Here is a 20,543-nt window from a genome sequence, read left to right on the forward strand (position 1 = left end):
AGGCATTTCAGAAGCTTCACCAGATGTTACTCCATGCTTTCACCCTACTTGACAGTTAAGAGATATCACCACCGGAGTGGCCACTGCGAGCTGCGTCGCGCCGCCATCTTCTCCTTCCTGGATTACTTAAATGCCCAGGTTGCTTAATTTATTTATTTTAATTTTAAAAATTAATATATCCCTTATTATAAGCTAGTTTCTTTAATTTGTATTTTAAACTGACTCTGAGAGCTGAATGCCTACTCTTTCTTTTTTTTCTCTTTTCTTTTTTTCTTATCTCCTTTCTTTCCTCTGTTTTTTATGTTTTTTTTCCCTCCTTTTTTTCTAAATGCGGGGAGATGGTGTTGGGATAGGTGTTCCTTTTTTTCTCTCGGACTTATTAATGTATTTGAATTAATTTTTTTTCAATATGTATTGTATTAATTGAATCCTTATATTTCTTCTTTAAAAAATGAGATAAAATATTAACCAGTGGTGTTCCTCAGGGATCTGTTTTGGGACCCCTACTCTTCGTGATTTTAATAAATGACCTGGATGAGGAAGTGGAGGGATGGGTTAGTAAGTTTGCTGATGACACAAAGGTTGAAGGTGTTGTGGATAGTGTGGACTGTCAGAGGTTACAGCAGGACACTGATAGGATGCAAAACTGGGCTGAGAAGTGGCAGATGGAGTTCAACCCAGATAAGTGTGAGGTGGTTCATTTTGGTAGGTCAAATATGATGGCAGAATATAGTATTAATGCTAAGGCTCTTGGCAGCAGGGAGGATCAGAGGGATCTTGGGGTCCAAATCCATAGGACACTGAAAGCTGCTATGCAGGTTGACTGTGTGGTTAGGAAGGCATATATTGCATTGGCCTTTATCAATCGTGGGATTGAATTTAGGAGCTGAGAGGTAATTTAGCAGCTATATAGGACCCTGGTCAAACCCCACTTGGAGTACAGTGCTCAGTTCTGGTTGCCTCACTACAGGAAGGATGTGGAAACTATAGAAAGGGTGCAGAGGAGATTTACAAAGATGTTGCCTGGATTGGGGAGCATGCCTTATGAGAATAGGTTGAGTGAACCCGGACTTTTCTCCTTGGAGCGACGAAGGATGAGAGCTGACCTGATAGAGGTGTGTAGGATGATGAGAGGCATTGATTGTGTGGATAGTCAGAGGCTTTTTCTCAGGGCTGAAATAGCTAGCATGAGAGGGCACAGTTTTAAGGTGCTTGGAAGTAGGTACAGAGGAGATGTCAGGGATAAGTTTTTTACACAGAGAGTGGTGAGTGCGTGGAATGGGCTGCTGACGATGGTGGTGGAGGCGGATATGATAGGGTCTTTTAAGAGACTCTTGGATAGGTACATGGAGCTTAGAAAAATAGAGGGCTCTGGGTAACCTTAGGTAATTTGTAAGGTAAGGACATATTCGGCACAGCTTTATGGGCCAAAGGGCCTGTATTATGCTGTAGGTTTTCTATGTTTCTAAATGAGACTAGCTTAGCTAGGAATCTTAGCATGGACTACTCGGGCTGAGGGGCCTGTTTCCATACTCCTTGACTCAATAACAATTGTGAATGGCTTTAAACATCATTTGCAACAGTGTTTATTAGTAATGAAACATGGATGAAATGAACCCATATTTTTCTGATTCACTTCCTCCGTGTCTTATTTAATTTTGTTAGCTAGAATCGAAGAACTGTTGTTACGAGGCAGAACAGCCATATTTTATGTGTGATGATAATTAGGATTTATATGATGGTCAGGTTTTATTTTAATTGATTGTGAGCTTTAAGTATAGCAATAAAATAATTCTTCCTTTTTATAATTGAGAGGAGGAAATTCAAAGTATTCACCCATACCAAAGTAATTATTTTTTTGTCAACTGTTCCATTCCTAATTCCTGTCACTATCTGGATTAAAGCTGATTTTTTTTAGTGCTTGTGCATATTCAACATATCTAGTTGCATATCTCCCCCATCACAGTGTCCACTTCCACATTTGCAATATTGCTTGTCTGATTCACAGCATCAACTTACCTACTACTGAAATCTTGATACTTTAACCTCCTCCAGACTTGAATGGCCTTATTTCAGTATCTCATTCATCCTCCTTACATTGGAGTTCAGTACCTTGCTGCTTATTTATTAGACTAAATCCCAAATCAATAGTTTTCAAGTTTCCTAACATAGTTTCAATATTCCAATTTAATAATCCTATGGAGCAGGAAGTCAGAGTAGAGGATGTTAGACAAAAAGGGAGGAGGAAATCCATGAAAAAGTTTTGAAATGAAGATGAGGATCTTTTAATCAAGTCATTGTTTGATTAGCAAGCCAGGGTAAATTTAAATATTGGATGAATCCAAATGTGTATAGGATAGAAGAGTGAACTTGGCCAAGGCAGCGTAGTCAATTCTGGACAAGTTACAAGATGATTTAGGGATTCAAAAACTTACTGATAATTAATTATGAAAGATTCAATGTATCCAATTACATGCAATAAGTCAAGTATTTGACTAGAACAGGAATGGGAAGACAGCACTGAATAGGCTAATATGCTGGAGCATGTTGAGATCAAGGTCCACACAATATTATGGGCTGAAGGGCCTGTGCTTTCCTATATTCCATTAATAGGAGAATCTAAACAGTCATAAAACAGAAGGTTGTAGTTTATAAGCTTAACTATGTATTGCTGTTTTCACCAATTACCCTGGGTTATATGTCAAAGGCAATATATTGAAATAATATTGAATCTACAAAACATTTGCACAGTTTAAAAATAAAGTAATATTTTTGATAGTTGTCTCAAATTAGAGAGTAGTATCTTCATAGAAGTATCTTGAGAGTAGTAATTTGATACAATTGCATTTTTCTAGTGGCACGACTATCACTATGGGACATTGAGCTGGCCAATGAAATAGCAACCCTTTCTGAACAATTGCCTCGAAATGGGTTTGAGGAGATGATCCAGTGGACAAAGGAAGGAAAACTCTGGCAATTTCCTATCAACAATGAGGCTGGTATGTTTTTATAATAAAACATAATAAAAGTTATATTTGACAAAATGATAAGTTGAATATTTTTAAGTGATTCATATTTTTAATTCAATTTGATAAACTGGTTTTCAAATTCATGATTGTATTTCAGGACTTGAAGAAGAGGAATCTGTGGAATTTCATGAACACATATATCTGGAGAAACATTTACATGGGTTCTCGGAGGAGGGACCAATACGCCATTTCATGGAACTAGTTGTCAACGGGTTAAGTAAGAATCCGTATTTAACGGTACAACAAAAGATTGAACACATCAACTGGTTTCGCCAATATTTCCAAGGAAAGCAGGATATTCTGAATGAAAGTGAGATGTATATTAACTGAAATGATTTTTTAAAACTGAGTAGTATATGAAATCCTGGATTGGTACAATGGACAGACTGTTTTCTAGCTAATAAAACACCTTAGAAGTGTTACCACTACTTAATTTAAAAATAATTCTAAACACAATCTCTTTCTGCATGCTTTTGCTCATCAGCCTTAGTTTGGTGAAGTATTATGAACTAGTAATTTTTTGATGTCTCTGTGTTGCAATGAATGTCCTTTTTCTTCTTCACTTAATGGCAATTCAGCACACTGAAATATATTCTTAGCATTTTCTCTTTATTACTGAGACATTATAAAAGAGTACATTTTTTAAAAATAAAAATATCAGTTTTTGATTACTCAAATATACTTATGTTAATATGTTGTGAGAGAATCATTTGGTTTGTAAATTTTCATCAGGATGCAGTTATTTGCCTTGAATTGAATGTAATTAGAACCCATCATGTAGGAAAATGTCACCCTGCCATTCCAAGATATATAGTTCCGTATTGCCATGTGGACTTTACAATGTTTGTAGATTGAAAAAATAATGAAAGACTCAAAACCTAGGTGGAGCGTGGCGGTATTCAAAATCATGGGGTTTTCAATGCCAGAGGAATAAGGTATGGCTATAACTTGAAACTGTAGATATAAAATAATTGGCAATACAACTTGAGTGAGAAGAGAGAAGTGTTTTCATATGCAATTATTTTTAATATCTGGAATGTACTACTGACCATCATGGTGGAATCAAATTTCATAGTAACCTTCAAAGGGCTATTCTGTATGTATTTGAAGGGGACCTTTATCCAGAGTTATGAAAATAAATCGTGAAATGGGATTAGTTAGACAGCACAAATACAATGGATTGATGGGCCTCTAATAAAACCATTCTGCAATTTATTAAATAAAAACAAAATTCTGGAAATGCTCAGAGGGTGAGGCAGCATTAGTGGTCAGAAAAGACAAATTAGATCCACTGTTAGGATAATGACTATGAGAGCTAAATTTGGGTGTCAAACACAGCTGTAATAGGAAAATCTACTTGTATATTTGCTTCATTGCAGTCAAGTAAATTGGAAACAAATGTTTTGAACTAAATGAAATAAAATGAGTGGATAAATAAAACGTCAAGATGACTTAGTAATACTTTCCTCTAGACGGTGCGTTGCCTGTCTGGCAGGTGAACTCTGAACCTTCTGTCATTGTTCTAAATTAGCTGTGGCTGCCAGGAAGGCAGCTCCACCAGTCACCCTTATAGTGATGACTTTTCCTACTCTGCTTTTGCATAGTGATTTGGGTTTGTTTTGATACACAGAGACAAACCTAACATTGCGCTGGATTAGAGGCAGGCACTGACTTCATAACTAATTGTTGGACTCATTGGTGTGTGACATGATGCTTTTCTCTGTTCAGTTCTCAGTATTATTCTCCACATGGTGGAGCTGTAAACTAATGAAATATTTTGGGAGGCTAGGCTGCAGAGATAGCTTTTAAAATTTAAGTAGGTTTTACTACAGTAAATATGCATTTAGACCATAAGACATAGGAGCAGAATTAGGCCACTTGGCCCATTGACTCTGCTCCGCCATTCCATCGTGGCTGATTTATTGTCCCTCTCAATCTCATTCTCCTGCTTTCTCCCCTTAACCTTTGACACCCTGACTAACCAAGAATCTATCAACCACTGCTTTAAATATACTTAATTCCTTGACCTCCATAGTCATCTGTGGCAATTAATTCCACTGATTCATTACCTTCTGGCTAATGAAATTCCTTCTCATCTCTGTGCCACATGGATGTTTCTCTATATTGAGGCTGTGCCTTCCATTCTGAACTCACCCACTAGAGGAAACATCCTGTCCACATCCATTCTGTCTAGGCCTTTCAATGTTTGGTAGGTTTCAGTGAGATCCCCCTCATTCTTCTAAACTGCAGTGAGTATAATCCCAGAGCCATCAAAGGCTCCTCATACATTAACCCTTTCATTCCTGGAATAATTTTAGTGAATGTCCTCCTGATCCTCTCTAATGCAAGCACATTTTTTTCTTAAATGGGGGGCCAAAAACTGTTTGTAATACTCCCAAGTGTGGTCTGACCAATGCTTTATAAAGCCTAAGCATTATATCCTTGCTCTTATGTTCTAGTCCTCTCGAAATGAGAGGCAATATTGAGCCAAGTTGGAAGCCCAGGCTAACCAGAGGGATGCTGGTAGACTATGGCAGGGTCTAAATGAGATCACTGGGCGCAAAGAAAAGGCTGGGAATATCAATAACTGTGGCGCTTCTCTTCCTGACGAACTTAACGTATTCTACGCAAGATTCGAACAGAAGAGGAGCGTCCCGCTTCCTCCGGATGAACTGGACCTGGTGGCATCGAGATTCATCGTCACTGAGGAGGACGTTTGAAGGGCCTTCCTGAAGATAAATCCGAGGAAAGCGATGGGCCCAGATGGCGTCCCAGGACGGGTTCTCCGGGCCTGTGCAAGTGAGTTAGCTGGAGGGTTTGCTGACATTTTCTACTGCTCCTTGCTTCAGTCTAAGATCTCCTCGTGTTTTAAGAAGGCAAAGATAATCCCAGTGCCGAAGAAGAGCAAGGTGGCATGCCTGAATGACTATCGACCTGTGGCTCTGAATCAATTATTATAAAGTGCTTCGAGAGATTGGTTATGGCACACATTAACCACAGCCTACCGGTCAACCTTGACACTTTGCAATTCGCCTACCGGAGCAACAGGTCAACGGCAGATGCCATCTCTCTGGCCCTACATTTCTCCTTAAGACACCTGGAGAATAAAGACGCATATGTTAGGCTCCTTTTCATGTGTACTCAGCTCCCTGCTGTACTCACTGTACACCCATAATTGTGTTGCCACGCTTCCATCGAACTCAATATATAAGTTTGCTGATGACACCACAATTGTAGGCCGTATCTCGGGTAATGATGAGTTTGAGTACAGAGAGGTAGTTAAGAACCTGGTGGCATGGTGCGAAGACAATAACCTATCCCTCAACGTCAGCAAGACGAAGGAATTGGTTGTTGACTTCAGGGGTAGCGGACCGCACAACCCCATTTACATCAGTGGTGCGCAAGTGGAACAGGTCAAATGCTTTAAGTTCCTCAGGGTCAATATCACAAATGACCTGACTTGGTCCAGCCAAGCACAGTCCACTGCCAAGAAGGCCCACCAGTGCCTTTACTTCCTGAGAAAACTAAAGAAGTTTGGCCTGTCCCCTAAAACCCTCACTAATTTTTATAGATGCACCGTAGAAAGCATTCTTCTAGGGTGCATCACAACCTGGTATGGAAGTTGTCCTGTCCAAGACCGGAAGAAGCTGTAGAATATCGTGAACACAGCGCAGCACATCACACAAACCAATCTTCCGTCCCTTGGACTCACTTTACACCGCACGCTGTCGGAGCAGTGCTGCCGGGATAATCAAGGACACAACCCACCCAGCCAACACACTTTTCGTCCCTTTTCCCTCCAGAGAAGGCTCAGGAGCTTGAAGACTCGTACGGCCAGATTTGGGAACAGCTTCTTTCCAACTGTGATAAGACTGCTGAACGGATCATGACCTGGATCTGGGCCGTACCCTCCAAATATCCAGACCTGCCTCTCGATTTTTTTGCACTACCTTACTTTCCCTTTTCTATTTTCTATTTATGATTTATAATTCAAATTAGGGAGCGGGAAGCGCAGAATCAAATATTACTGTGATATTATCAATTGTTTGGCGACAATAAAGTATAAAGTATAAGTATATAAAACATGAATGCTAACATTGCATTTGCCTTTCTTATTACTGACTCAACCTGCAAGTTAACCTATAGAAAATCCTGCAAAAGGACTCCCAAGTCCCTTTGCACCTCTGATTTTTCAATTTTCTCCCTGTTTAGAAAATAGTCTATGGCTTTATTTCTTCTCCCAAAATACATGACCATGCACTTCGCTACATTACACTATATTCCATCTGCCACTTCTTTGCCCATTCTCCCAATCTGTCCAAATCCTTCTGTAGATTCCCTGCTTCCTCAACACTACCTGCCCGTCCACTTATCTTGGTATTGACTGCAAACCTGGTCACAAAGCCATCAGTTCCAAAATCCAAATTATTGACATATAATGACATTTCACAAATACCAGCCCCTGCAGAACCCAACTTGTCACTGGCATCAGCCAGAATAGGACCTTATTTTGAGAAATAAGAAATGAAATCCTTCTTTACATGTTATTTTTAGATTGAAGCAATATAGTAATATAGCCCATAACTTTTAAAATTAGAATTATAGAGCTGTAGAGCGCAGATACAGGCCCCTCAGCCCAACCAAATACCTGCCAATCACAGTGCACACCCAATTAATCCCAATTTCCTATGTTTGCTCCTTATCCCACAAAGCTATGCCCCTCTATGTACCTATCCAAGTGTTTCTCCTATTCCATATTCCAGTGAGCATATGGAACAGTGAGCTTGTTCCATACGCTCACTGCCTTCTGTGAGAGAGTTGTTCCTCAGTTCCCTTTTAAATCTTTATCCCCTCACTATGCCCCCTGAATTTAGACTCATTTATCTTGAAGGAAAGCTGCTGCCATCCACCTGATCTGTGCTTCACAATTGTGAAAATTTCTGTAAAGTCATTCTTTTACATTTCAAGGAATAAAGACCTAGCCTGGTGAATAACCTCAGGCCCTCTAGTCCTGGCATCATCCTTGTAGATCTTCTCTACACTGTTTCCAGTTTAATCATGTTTTTCCTTTAACAAAGTGATCAAAATTGTACATAGTGCTGTAAGTGTGACCTCACCAGTGACTTGCACAGCTGCAACATATTGTCCCAACTCCTCTACTCAGTGACGTAACTTATAAAGGCAAGCATGCTAAATGCCTTTTTTCACCACTCTTTCTACCTGTGATACCACCTTGAATGAATTATGCACTTGTCCTCCTAAGACCTTCGGTTTCATGACACTCCCTATTGCCCCTCTCATTCATTGTAGAAGTCCCGTTTGACTTTCCAAAACACCTCACCTCACACTTATCTCTATTGAAATCCATTTGCAACTCCTCAACCCATTCTCCTAACTGATCAAGATCCCCGTGTAATCTGCAATAACCTTCGCTGTGATCAACACCTAATTTCATGTCATCTATAAATTTACTGATCAGGCATTGTCCATTCACATCCAAATCATTTATATAAATAATGAATAACAAGGGTTCCAACATCGACTCCTGTGGCACGCTACTAGTCACCAGTCTTCATTCCAATAAATGATCTTTAACCTCCAAGTCAATTTTGAATCTACTTAACAACTGCTTACTTTCCCTGAATTTCATTGGACCTAACCTTCTAGACTAGCCTACCATGCAGGACCTTGTCAAAAGCCTTGCTAAAGTCCAAATAGATAACATAACATGCACTGCCCTACCTTAAGACCATAAGACATTGGAGCAGAATTAGGCCATTCAGCCCATCGAGACTGCTCCACCATTCCATCATTGCTGATCCCAGATGCCACTCAACCCCATACACCTGCTTTCTCGCCATATCCTTTGATGCCCTGACCGATCAGGAAACTATCAATTTCTGCCTTAAACATGCCCACGGACTTGGCCTCCACCGCAGTCTGTGGCAGAGCATTGCACAGATTCAATACTTTGGCTAAAAAAATTCATCCTTACCTCTGTTCTAAATAGGTTGCCCTCTAGTTCTGGATACCCCCTGCATTCTTCTAAATTCCAGTGAGTACAGACCCAGCATTGCCAAACATCCCTTTTATGTTAACCCCTTCATTCCTGGAATCATCTTCATGAACCTCTCTGGACCCTCTCCAATGACAACACATCTTTTCTGAGACGTGGGGCCCAAAACTGTTGACAATACTCCTGAGTAGTGTCTTATAAAGCCTCAGCATTACCTCCCTGCTTTTATATTCTATTTCCCTTGAAATAAATACCGACATTGCATTTGCCTTCTTTACCACAGACTCAACCTGTAAATTCTGCGCCCCTGATATTTGAACCTTCTCCCCATTTAGATAATAGTCCGCTCTATTGTTCCTTTTACCAAAATGCATTATCATACCTTTCCCAACACTGTATTCCATCTGCCGCCTTTTTGCCTGTCCTTCCAATTTGTCTAAGTCCTGCTGCAATCGCATTGCTACACAGCACTACCTACCCCTCCACCTATCTTTGTATCATCCAAAACTTTGCCACAAAGCTATCAATTCCATTATCCAAATCATTGACAAACAATATGAAAAGTAGTGGTCCCAATACTCACCCCTAAGGAACACCACCAGTGACTGGCAGCCAACCAGAAAAGGCCCCCTTTATTCCCACTTGCTGCCTCCTGCCTGTCAGCCATTTCTCTATCCATGCCAGTATCTTTCCTGTAATGCCATAGGATTTTATCTTATTAAGCAGCCTCATATGTTGCACCTCATCAAGTGCCTTCTGAAAATCCACGTAAGTTACATCCACTGCCTCTCCTTTGTCCACCTTGCTTGTTAGTTCCTCGAAGAACTCTAACAGATTTGGTTTCCCCTTAAAGAAACCATGTTGATTTTGACTTATTAGTCTCCAAGTACCCCAGAACCTTGTCCTTAATAATAGATTCCAACCATTTCCCAACCATTGAGGTTAGGCTAACTGGCCTATAATTTCCTTTCTTTTGTCTTCCTTTCTTCTTAAGGAGTGAAGTGATATTTGCAATCTTCCAGTTCTCTGGGACCTTGCCAAAATCAAGTGATTCTTGAATGATCATGACCAATGGATCCATTATCCCTTCAGCAGCCTCTCTCAGGACTCTGGGATATAGTCCATCTGATCCAGGTGACTTATCCACCTTCAGACCTTTGAGTTTGCCTGGCACTTTTTCCTTTGTAATAGCAATGGCACTTACCCTGCTCCCTAACACTCGTGGGCCTCTGGCACATTGCTAGTTTCTTCCACTGTGAAGACTGATGCAAAGTACCCAGTAACTTCATCTGCCATTTCTTTGTCCCCCATTACTCCCTCAAGCATTATTTTCCAGTGGTCCAATATCGACTCTCATTTACTCTTTATATACCTTCATCTATCTTTTCTTGTTAATCTTCAAAGAACTCAAAGATGTGTTTGTCAAGCACATTAACCCATGCACAAAGCCATGCTGAGTTCAAAACAAATTCTTCTAAATGCTGGTAGATCCTGTTCTTCAGAATTCCCTCAGTAACTTCTCCACTACTACTGTAAGGCAGGCCGACCTGTCGTTCCCTGGCTTGTCCTTGCTACCTTTCTTAAACAAGGGTACAACATTAGCCACCTTTTAGTCTTCAGGAACCTCACTGATGGTTTACAATGAAGCAAATATCTTCACAAGGGCCTCGGCAAATTCCTCTCTAGCCTCCCACAAAAAGTCCAAGGGTGCACTTGATCTGGCCCTGGAGACTTATCCAGCTTAACGTGTAGTAAGGCTGCTTGGTAATATGAATGTCCTCCAAAACATGTCCACTTGTTTCTCTTATCTGTTGAGCAACCATGATTTTCTCCTCAGCAAAAACTGAGGATAAATGTTCATTAAAAATCTCAAGATATAGCTGGTTCTGCTGATCCCTAAAGGGGCTTGATCTCTCTATTCATCCTTTTATTCTTAATACAGCTATAGAACTCTTGGGTTTTCCTTAACCTTACTTGCCAGGTCTATCTCAGATCCTCTATTTGCCTTGCTGATTTCTCTCTAGTGTAATCTTAATCTTTTTATAGCCATCAAGGGATTCCCTCGATCCTGACCCAAACCCCATATATGTTTCCTTCTATTTCTTGACCATAGCCTCAATATCTCTCATCAGCCAAGGTTCTCTATACTTGGTTTACCCTTCACCCTAATAGGAACATGCTCCTGGATATTTACTATCTCACTGTTAAAAGTTTCATGGTTGCCATTTGTTCCTTTCCTTTCAAGCAGACTCATCCAAATGACCTCTGCTAGATCTTGTCTAATTGCCTCAAAAGTAGCCCTGCTCCAATTTACGACCCTAACCGGTGGACCTGACCTATCCTTTTCCATCACTATCCTGAAGCTTATAGAATATGTGGTCACTAGAGCTAAAATGCTTCCCAGCTTTGGTTACTACCTTGTTCCCTAAGAGAATGTCTGTTACTGCATAAACACAAGAGATTCCACAGATGATGGAAATCCAGGGTACAACATACAAAATGCTGGAGAAACTCAGCAGGTCTGAAGCATCTGTGAAAAGGAACAAACAGTTGACGCTTTGAGCTGAGAGCTTCATTAGGGTTGGAAAGGAAGGGCGAAGAAGCCAGAATAAGAAGGTGGGGGAGGGGAATGACAGCCCCAATAGTCCTTCCAGTTGAGGCAAAGCTTCACTTGTAAATCTTTTGAGATTGTCTACTGTATCTGGTACTCCTGATTGGTGAGACCCAAGTAGATTGGGTGATGCTTTGTCGAGCAACACACATAAAATACTGGAGGAACTCAGCAGGTCCTGAAGAAGTGTCTCAGCCTAAAACGTTGACTGTTTATTCATTTCCATAGATGCTGCCTGACCTGTTAAGTTCCTCTGCCATTTTGTGTATGTTGCTTTGGATTTCCAGCATCTTCAGACCTTCTCGTTCTTATGCTTTGTTGAGCACTTTTGCTCCATCTGCAACAAGTAGGATTTCCTGGTGGTCACCCATTTTAATTCCAATCTTCATTCCCATTCTATAATGCCATGATGAGGCCATGCTCCGGTTGGAGGAAAAAGACCTCATTTTCCATTTGGGTAGCCTTCAACCCGATGCCATGAAGTTAATTTCTTTAACTTCTGGTAATTTCCCCCCACCCCTTACTTCTTCTCCATTTCCCACTCTACCTCCCCTCTTACCTCTTCACCTCACCTGTAGATCACCTTCTGGTGGCCATCATCCTTCCCTTTCTCCACTCTCCTATCAATTTCCTTTTTCTTCAGTCCTTTACCTTTTTCACCTCCCTGTTTCTCACTTCATCCTCCATCTTCCACTCACCTGGCTCACTTTCTAACTTGTTCTCCTCACCCCCCACCCTTTATTCTGGCTTCTTCCCCATTCCTTTCCTGTCTTGATGAAGGGTCTTGTCCTGAAATGTGGACACTTTATTCACATCCATAATGTGACCTGACCTGCTGAGTTCCTCTGGCAATCTGAATATGGCCACCTTTATATATTGACTCCGGAAACTTTCTTGGATGCAATTCACATATTCCACCTCTTCTAGGCCCTTAACACCTGGGTGGCTCAGTCAATATGGAGAAAATTAAAATCTCCCACCAATACAACCTTATTCTTACAACTATGGACAATACTTCCATAATACTGTATTTATTCAGGAAGTATTTGTAAACATACTTTACAAAATATAGGTCAAAACTCTACAGCCTTTCACTATGAACTAACCTATTTTCTAGATTTCTGTTTAGTATATTCATTTTTATATTACAAGACCAGAGTAAAGAGCAAAACCTTTAATATTGGACATTAGCATATTCTTGACCTTATTATCATCACAAGAGCATTGTGGAGAGTGCTTCAGTAAGGATTGCCTCAGATCTGCTGTATGCAGCAGCCACATCTGTGTGATACAAAAAGCATAATAATCATAGAAGATTTACCACACAGGAGCAGGCCTTTTGCCTATTGTGTCTGTGTTGTATGAGGTCTATCTAATCTAATTCCACCTTAGAATATTAAGTCTATAGCCCTGTATGTCACAGCTCTTGAAATACTCTGTTTAAACATGGGGGCTTCTGTCTCCATCACCATTTAAGACAATTGGTTCTAGTATTTTTCCTCAGCTCTCCTCTATTGCTTTACTATGTACTCTAAATCAGCATCTGCAAACTTGTATATCTAAATCTAAAACCCTTGGTTTTTGGCCTCTCTTCTGAAGGACGGAAGTCCTTATCTATTTACACTATCTGCATCTCTCTTACACATCTGAATTAAATCTCCCCTCAGTAATCCCTGATTCAAAGAGGAAAATTATAACTTTTGCAATCTTTTGTGGCTAATCTTTTTCAGCTGTGGCAACTCGTTACTCATCCTTGCGCAATCCACAGCAATCACAGCAACATCACCAGAATGTACCCCATGTGTAGGTCTAATTAGTGTTGTACACAGCTCCCATAGGCCTTTTAACCAGCTTTAGTATCTGTGGACACATACTTCATCGTCCTCTGATACACACCACACAGTATCTTGTATTGCACCTTTCCAAATTCATTAACGTTCTCTGCATTAAGTTCCATTTGCCAATCTTCTGACCAATCCTGTAATCTGAAGCTTTCCCCACTGTTAGCCATACAACCACCTCTTATTGTATTATGTGCAAGTTGTTTATCCTGCCTCCACACATTTAGATAGAAACCAGCAATGTTTCTCACAAAAAGGAAAGGACTAAGTACTGAGTCATGTGAGAACCCACTAGTCACAACTTAAGACATTCATTAACAATTACCTTTTGCTTTCTGTCACCTCAGCCAGTTCACCCTTGGATAATTGACCATAAGCCCATAAGACATTGGAGCAGATATAGACACTCAGCTCATTGAGTCTGCTCAACTCTGCCATTCCATCATCTCTGATTCATTATTCCTCTCAACCCCATGCACCTGCCTTCTCCATGTAACCTTTGACGTCCTGACGAACCAAGAACCCATCAACCTCTACGTTAAAAATTATTAATTACTGGGCATCCACAGCTGCCCATGCCAATGAATTACACAGATTCACTACCCTCTGGCTAAAGAAATTCCTTCTCATCTTTGTTTTAAATGGATGAGCCCTATTCTGAGGCAGTGCCCTTTGGTCCTAGACTCACCCACTATAGGAAACATCCTCTCTGGACCCTCTACATTGCCAACACATCTTTTCTTAGATAAGGGGACAAAAACTGCTCACAATACTCCAAGTGTAGTCTGACTAATGCCTTATAAAGCTTCAGCATCCCATCCTTGCTCTTATATTCTAGTCCTCTCAAAATTAATGCAAAGATTGCATTTGATTTCTTTATCACTGACTCAATCTACAAGGTAACCTTTAGGGAATCCTACTACAAGGTCTCCAAGTCCCTTTACACCTCCGAAGTTTGAATTTTCTCCCTAATTAAGAAGTACTTGCTTTTATACCTTCTACCAAAGTGCATGAACATTCACTTCCCTACACTGTATTCCACCTGCCACTTCTTTGCCCATTCTCCCAATCTGTCCAAGTCCTTCTGCAAACTCCTTGCTTCCTCAACACTATCTGCCCGTCCATTTATCTTTATATTGTTTGCAAACTTGGCTGCAAAACCATCAATTCTGTCATCCAAATCGTTGACATATAATGAGAAAAGAAGCAGTTCCAATACTGATCCCTGTGGAACACTACTTGCCATGGGCAGCCTACCAGAATAGGCCCTCTGTATTCTGATCTTTGCCTCCTGTCATCAGCCAATTATCCACTTTAGTATCTTTAATGTAATACCATGGGCTCTTGTTCAGCTTCATGTGCGGCACCTTGTCAAACGTCTTCTGAAAACGCAAGTAAACAACATCCACCGTCTCTTCTTTGAATATTCTATTTGCTATTTCCTCAAAGAATTCCAACAGGTTTGTTGGGCAAGAATCTCCCTAAGGAAACCATGCTGACTTTTGCCTACTTTATCATGCACCTCCAAGTACCCTGAAACCTCATCCTTAATAATCCTTTATTGAGCTTTAACTTTTTTGACCAACCTGTCATATGGGATCTTGTCAAAAGCTTTGCTAAAATCTATGTGAACTACTACCCCTCAACCAAAGGGGATAACTTCAATCAACTTCACTTGGTCTATCATTGAAATGTTCCCACAACCAATGGACTCACTTTCAAGGACTCTTCATCCCATGTTCTCTATATTTATTATTATTGTTTCTTTTTTTTGTAATTGGGTAGCTTGTTGTCTTTTGCACTCTGATTGAACATCCTAGTTGGGTGATCTTTCATTGATTCTGTTATAGTTATTAATATTATTTGGAAAAATAAAGAGAGAAATTTGGCAATTTTCTCTCGTTTCTTTCAACAATCTGGAATATACTGTATTTCATCAGTGTCTGATGATTTATTAATTTTCAAATTTGGTCTTTCCCTTAACAATTTTTGTAATACCTTTATACAATCTAAAATTTTACCCGTGTTTCCCTTAATTGCAAGATCAACACCACTTCTTTTTTTGAAGACTTGTATTCATTCAGAATTTTATTCATTTCCATCTCCACATCCAGGTTATCCTTATGACCTCTATAGGCCGAACTCTTTCCTCTAGTTATCCTAATTCTTCCCACTCTTGCTCATTATTAATTTATGTACATAAGATATTTTATATTGCATTTTCTTTGAATTTGCTGAGCTTGCTACATACTGACTAAAATCTTCTGAATAGATTTATGAAATTCTGTGCCCTTGTTACCCATTGACACTGATTAAAGTCATAGAGTAACACAGCGCAGATGTAGGCCGTTCGGCCCAATCCTCCGTGCTAGTGCCAGTTGCCTGTACCAGACACATAGCCCTCCAACCCTGACCCCTCCATATACCTATCCAAATGCCTCCTAAATATTGTAACCATATTTGCATTGACCATTTCCCCTAACAGTTCAGTCCAGGTACTCACTACCCTCTATGTAAAGAAGTTGACTTTTAGGTCTTCTTTAAATCTCTTTAACTCTTACCTTATATCTGTTTCCTCTAGATTTGGATTCCCCAACCCTGGGGAGAAAATTATGACTGTCTTCCTTATCCATATTCCTCATGAATTTACAAACTTCTGTGAGGTTACTCCTTATTCTGGTAGTTCCAAGGAATAAAGATCCAGTGTACCAACCCTCCCTATAACTCAGACCTTCTAGCTCTGGCAGCATCCTCATAAATCTCAAATTTTAAAGTAAATTCTATTACAGGTGTCCCCTGCTTTTCGAATGTTTGCTTTACGAAACCTCACTGTTACGAAAGACCTACATTAGTTCCCTGTTTTCGCTAACAGAAGGTGTTTTCAATGTTATGAAAAAAGGCAGCATTAGAAAAAAGCAGCGTGCGAAAAAAAGCAGCACGCACCACGAGCAGCCGCTCCTCCCCCGGATTCGGAACTGTATTCTCGCCGGCATTGCTTAAACACATGCCTGTGAGCATCCGTTTGCAAGATGAGTTCTAAGGTATCGGAAAAGCCTAAAAGAGCTCGTAAGGGTGTTACACTTAGCATAAAACTAGACATAATTAAGCGTTTCGATCGTGGTGAATGAAGTAAGGACAAAGTGAGTTTGGCTTGTGGAAGTTGACGAAGATGATGTTGAAGAGGTTTTGGCATCCCATGACCAAGAACTGATAGATGAAGAGCTGATACCATTGGAAGAGGAAAGGATAACAATCGAAACTGAATGCAGTAGTGAACGGACCGAAAGTGAAGTCGTCCAGGAACTGAATGTGAAGCAACTGTGTGAGATTTTCGCTGCAATGATAAAGTACGACTTTAATTTTGAAAGGGTACGTCGGTTTAGGGTATATTTGCAGGATGGTTTGAGTGCTTACAAAGAACTGTGTGATAGAAAAATGCGCGAGGCTAGCAGTCAAGCATACTGTCGTTTTTCAAGCCTTCCACATTAGCCATAGCAGGCGACGAACCTTGACCTTCGACATCAAGGCAAGCAGACATAGAAGAAGATGACCTGCCTGCCCTGATGGAAACAGACGACGAGATGACACCTCAGTGTCCCACCACCCCAACCCCTGGGCCGCGGACAGATACCGATTCGCGGAGAATGCAACGGTAGCCGGGAGGCACCTAGTACATCATTAAGAAAAAAAGCCGAAATAAACAAGCTAATTAATTAGGTGCCGCCCGGCATGTAAATGTCGGCCCAGATCAGAGGTGATTGCCGACTGCGTCGCCTCTGATCTGGGCCGGTATTTACGTGCCGGGCAGCCCCTAATTAATTAGCTTGTTTATTTTGGCTTTTTTCTTAAAGATGTGCTGGGTGCGTCCCGGCCACCGCTATACCATTGCATGCTTCACGGATCGGTATCCGTCGGCAGCCTAGAGGTTGGGGACCACTGCACCACCCAAACCTCTGATGACTCAGCCTAACACACCATCATTAGTGTAAACCCAAAATAATCTGCAGATGCTGGGGTCAAAGCAACACTCACAAAACACTGGAGGAACTCAGCAGGTTGGGCAGCATCCGTGGAAATGATCAGTCAATGTTTCGAGCCAAAACCCTTCATCAGGACTGTAGAGGGAAGGGGCAGAGGCCCTATAAAGAAGGTGGGGGGAGGGTGGGAAGGAGAAGACTGGTAGGTGCCAGGTGAAAAACCAGTAAGGGGAAAGATAAAGGGGTGGGGGAGGGGAGGTAGGGAGGTGACAGGCAGGAAAGGTGGAGAAAGAATAGGGGAAAACACAACGGGTAGTAGAAGGAGGCGAAACCATGAGGGAGGTGATAGGCAACTGGGGGAGGGAGCAGAGTGAACTAGGGATAGGGGAAGCGAGGGGGAGGGAATTACCGGAAGTTGGAGAATTCTATGTTCATACCAAGGGGCTAGTATGTTGGTACATCATCAGTGTGCTCTGTGCTGTCTTCCCGATTCCAGTAAGTGATACTACACTGTACATATATTATTTCTAGTTTATATAGGCTGTGTATTTTTATGCGTTATTTGGTATGATTTGGCAGCTTCATAGCTTAAAAGGTTAATGGAGAAAGTGTTGTTGCCGAGAGCGCTTGCGCGAGATTTTCGCTACAGAGAACAGTGCAGGCAATGATTGTAGAGAAGTATTCCTACTTTATATAGGCTGTGTATTTATCATATCATTCCTGCTTTGACTATATGTTACTGTTATTTTAGGTTTTATGTGTTATTTGGCATGATTTGGTAGGTTATTTTTGGGTCTGCGAAAGCTCACAAAATTTTCCCATATAAGTAAATGGTAATTGCTTCTTCGCTTTACGACATTCCGGCTTACGAACCGTTTCATAGGAACGCTCTACCTTCGGATGGCGGGGGAAACCTGTATTTAAGTACATATACAGTTGAAGTCAGACATTTACATACACCTTAGCCAAATACATTTAAACTCAGTTTTTCACAATTCCTGACATTTAATCCTAGAAACCATTCCCTGTAGATCAGTTAGGATCACTACTTTATTTTAAGAATGTGAAATGTCAGAATAATAGTAGAGAGAATGATTTATTTCAGCTTTTATTTCTTTCATCACTTTCCCAGTGGGTCAGAAGTTTACACACACTTTGTTAGTATTTGGTAGCATTGCCTTTAAGTTGTTTAACTTGGGTCAAACATTTTGGGTAGCCTTCCACAAGCTTCTCACAGTAAGTTGCTGTAATTTTGTTCCATTCCTTCAGACAGAACTGGTGTAACTGAGCCAGGTTTGTAGGCCTCCTTGCTCGCACATGCTTTTTCAGTTCTGCCCACAAATTTTCTATCAGATTGAGGTCAGAAAATGATGTCAAGTCTGGTTCATCCTTGCGAGCAGTTTCCAAATGCCTGAAGGTACCACGTTCATCTGTACAAACAATAGTATGCAAGTATAAACGCCATGGGACCACGCAGCCGTCATACCACTCAGGAAGGAGACGCATTCTGTCTCCTAGAGATGAACGTACTTTGGCGCGAAAAGTGCAAATCAATCCCAGAACAACAGCAAAGGACCTTGTGAAAATGCTGGAGGAAACAGGTAGACAGGTATCTATATCCACAGTAAAACGAGTCCTATATCAACATAACCTGAAAGGCTGCTCAGCAAGGAAGAAGCCACTGCTCCAAAACTGCCATAAAAAAGCCAGACTACAGTTTGCAAGTGCACATGGGGACGAAGATCTTACTTTTTGGAGAAATGTCCTCTGGTCTGATGAAACAAAAATTGAATTGTTTGGCCATAATGACCATCGTTATGTTTGGAGGAAAAAGGGTGAGGCTTGCAAGCCGAAGAACACCATCCCAACCGTGAAGCATGGGGGTGGCAGCATCATGTTGTGGGGGTGCTTTGCTGCAAGAGGGACTGGTGCACTTCACAATATAGATGGCATCATGAGGAAGGAAAATTATGTGGATATATTGAAGCAACATCTCAAGACATCAGCCAGGAAGTTAAAGCTTGGTCGCAAATGGGTCTTCCAAATGGACAATGACCCCAATCATACCTCCAAGGTTGTGGCAAAATTACTTAAGGACAACAAAGTCAAGGAATTGGAGTAGCCATCACAAAGCCCTGACCTCAATCTGATAGAAAGTTTGTGGGCAAAACTGAAAAAGCATGTGTGAGCAAGGAGGCCTACAAACCTGACTCAGTTACACCAGTTCTGTCTGGAGGAATGGAACAAAATTCCAGCACCTTACTGTGAGAAGCTTGTGGAAGGCTACCCAAAATGTTTGACCCAAGTTAAACAACTTAAAGGCAATGTTACCAAATACTAACAAGGTGTGTGTAAACTTCTGACCCTCTGGGAAAGTGATGAAAGAAATAAAAGCTGAAATAAATCATTCTCTCTACTATTATTCTGACATTTCACATTCTTAAAATAAAGTAGTGATCCCAACTGACCTATGGCAGGGAATGTTTTCTAGATTAAATGTCAGGAGTTTTGAAAAACTGAGTTTAAATGTATTTGGCTAAAGTGTATATAAACTTCTGACTTCAACTGTGTGTCACCAAATACAACCCTGAGATTAATTTTCTTGTGGGCATACTCAACAAATCTATAGAATAATAACTATAACAGGATCAATGAAAGATCATCCAACTAGGTTGTTCAACCAGAGTGCACAAGACAACAAACTACCCAATTACAAAAAGAAGAAACAATAATAAATATCGAGAACATGGCATGAAGAGTCATTGAAAGTGAGTCCATTGGTTGTGGGAACATTTCACTGATGGGGCATATGAAGTTGAGTGAAGTTATCCCCTTTGGTTGAGGGGTAGTTACTGGTCATGAACCTGGTGGTGCGAGTCCTGAGGCTCGTATACCTTCTTCCTGATGGCAGCAGTGAGAAGAGAGCATGACTTGGGTGGTGGGGCTCTTGACTATTCAAGCAATGCTAGAGGGTACATTTTGTCTCCCAAAATTCCCTCCAGTAACATGCCTACAAATAAAGTCAGGCTCACTGGCCTGTGGTTCCCTCGCCTGTCCTTGCTACCCTTT

General features: G+C 40.9%; 1 protein-coding gene across 1 annotated transcript in view; it reads left to right on the plus strand.

Annotated features, from left to right (window-relative positions):
- Positions 1–4,475, plus strand: part of mrps31 (mitochondrial ribosomal protein S31) — a 35,232-nt gene extending 30,757 nt beyond the window's left edge. Inside the window, exons 6-7 of the mRNA XM_072262856.1 lie at positions 2,856–2,999; positions 3,127–4,475. Of these exons, the coding sequence (XP_072118957.1) occupies positions 2,856–2,999; positions 3,127–3,359 (377 nt within the window). The 3' untranslated portion in view covers positions 3,360–4,475. The remainder of the gene's footprint in view (positions 1–2,855; positions 3,000–3,126) is intronic.
- Positions 4,476–20,543: the final 16,068 nt, after the last annotated feature.

This window comes from Mobula birostris, chromosome 7 (assembly GCF_030028105.1).
Source record: "Mobula birostris isolate sMobBir1 chromosome 7, sMobBir1.hap1, whole genome shotgun sequence".
Classification (NCBI taxonomy): Eukaryota; Metazoa; Chordata; class Chondrichthyes; order Myliobatiformes; family Myliobatidae; genus Mobula; species Mobula birostris.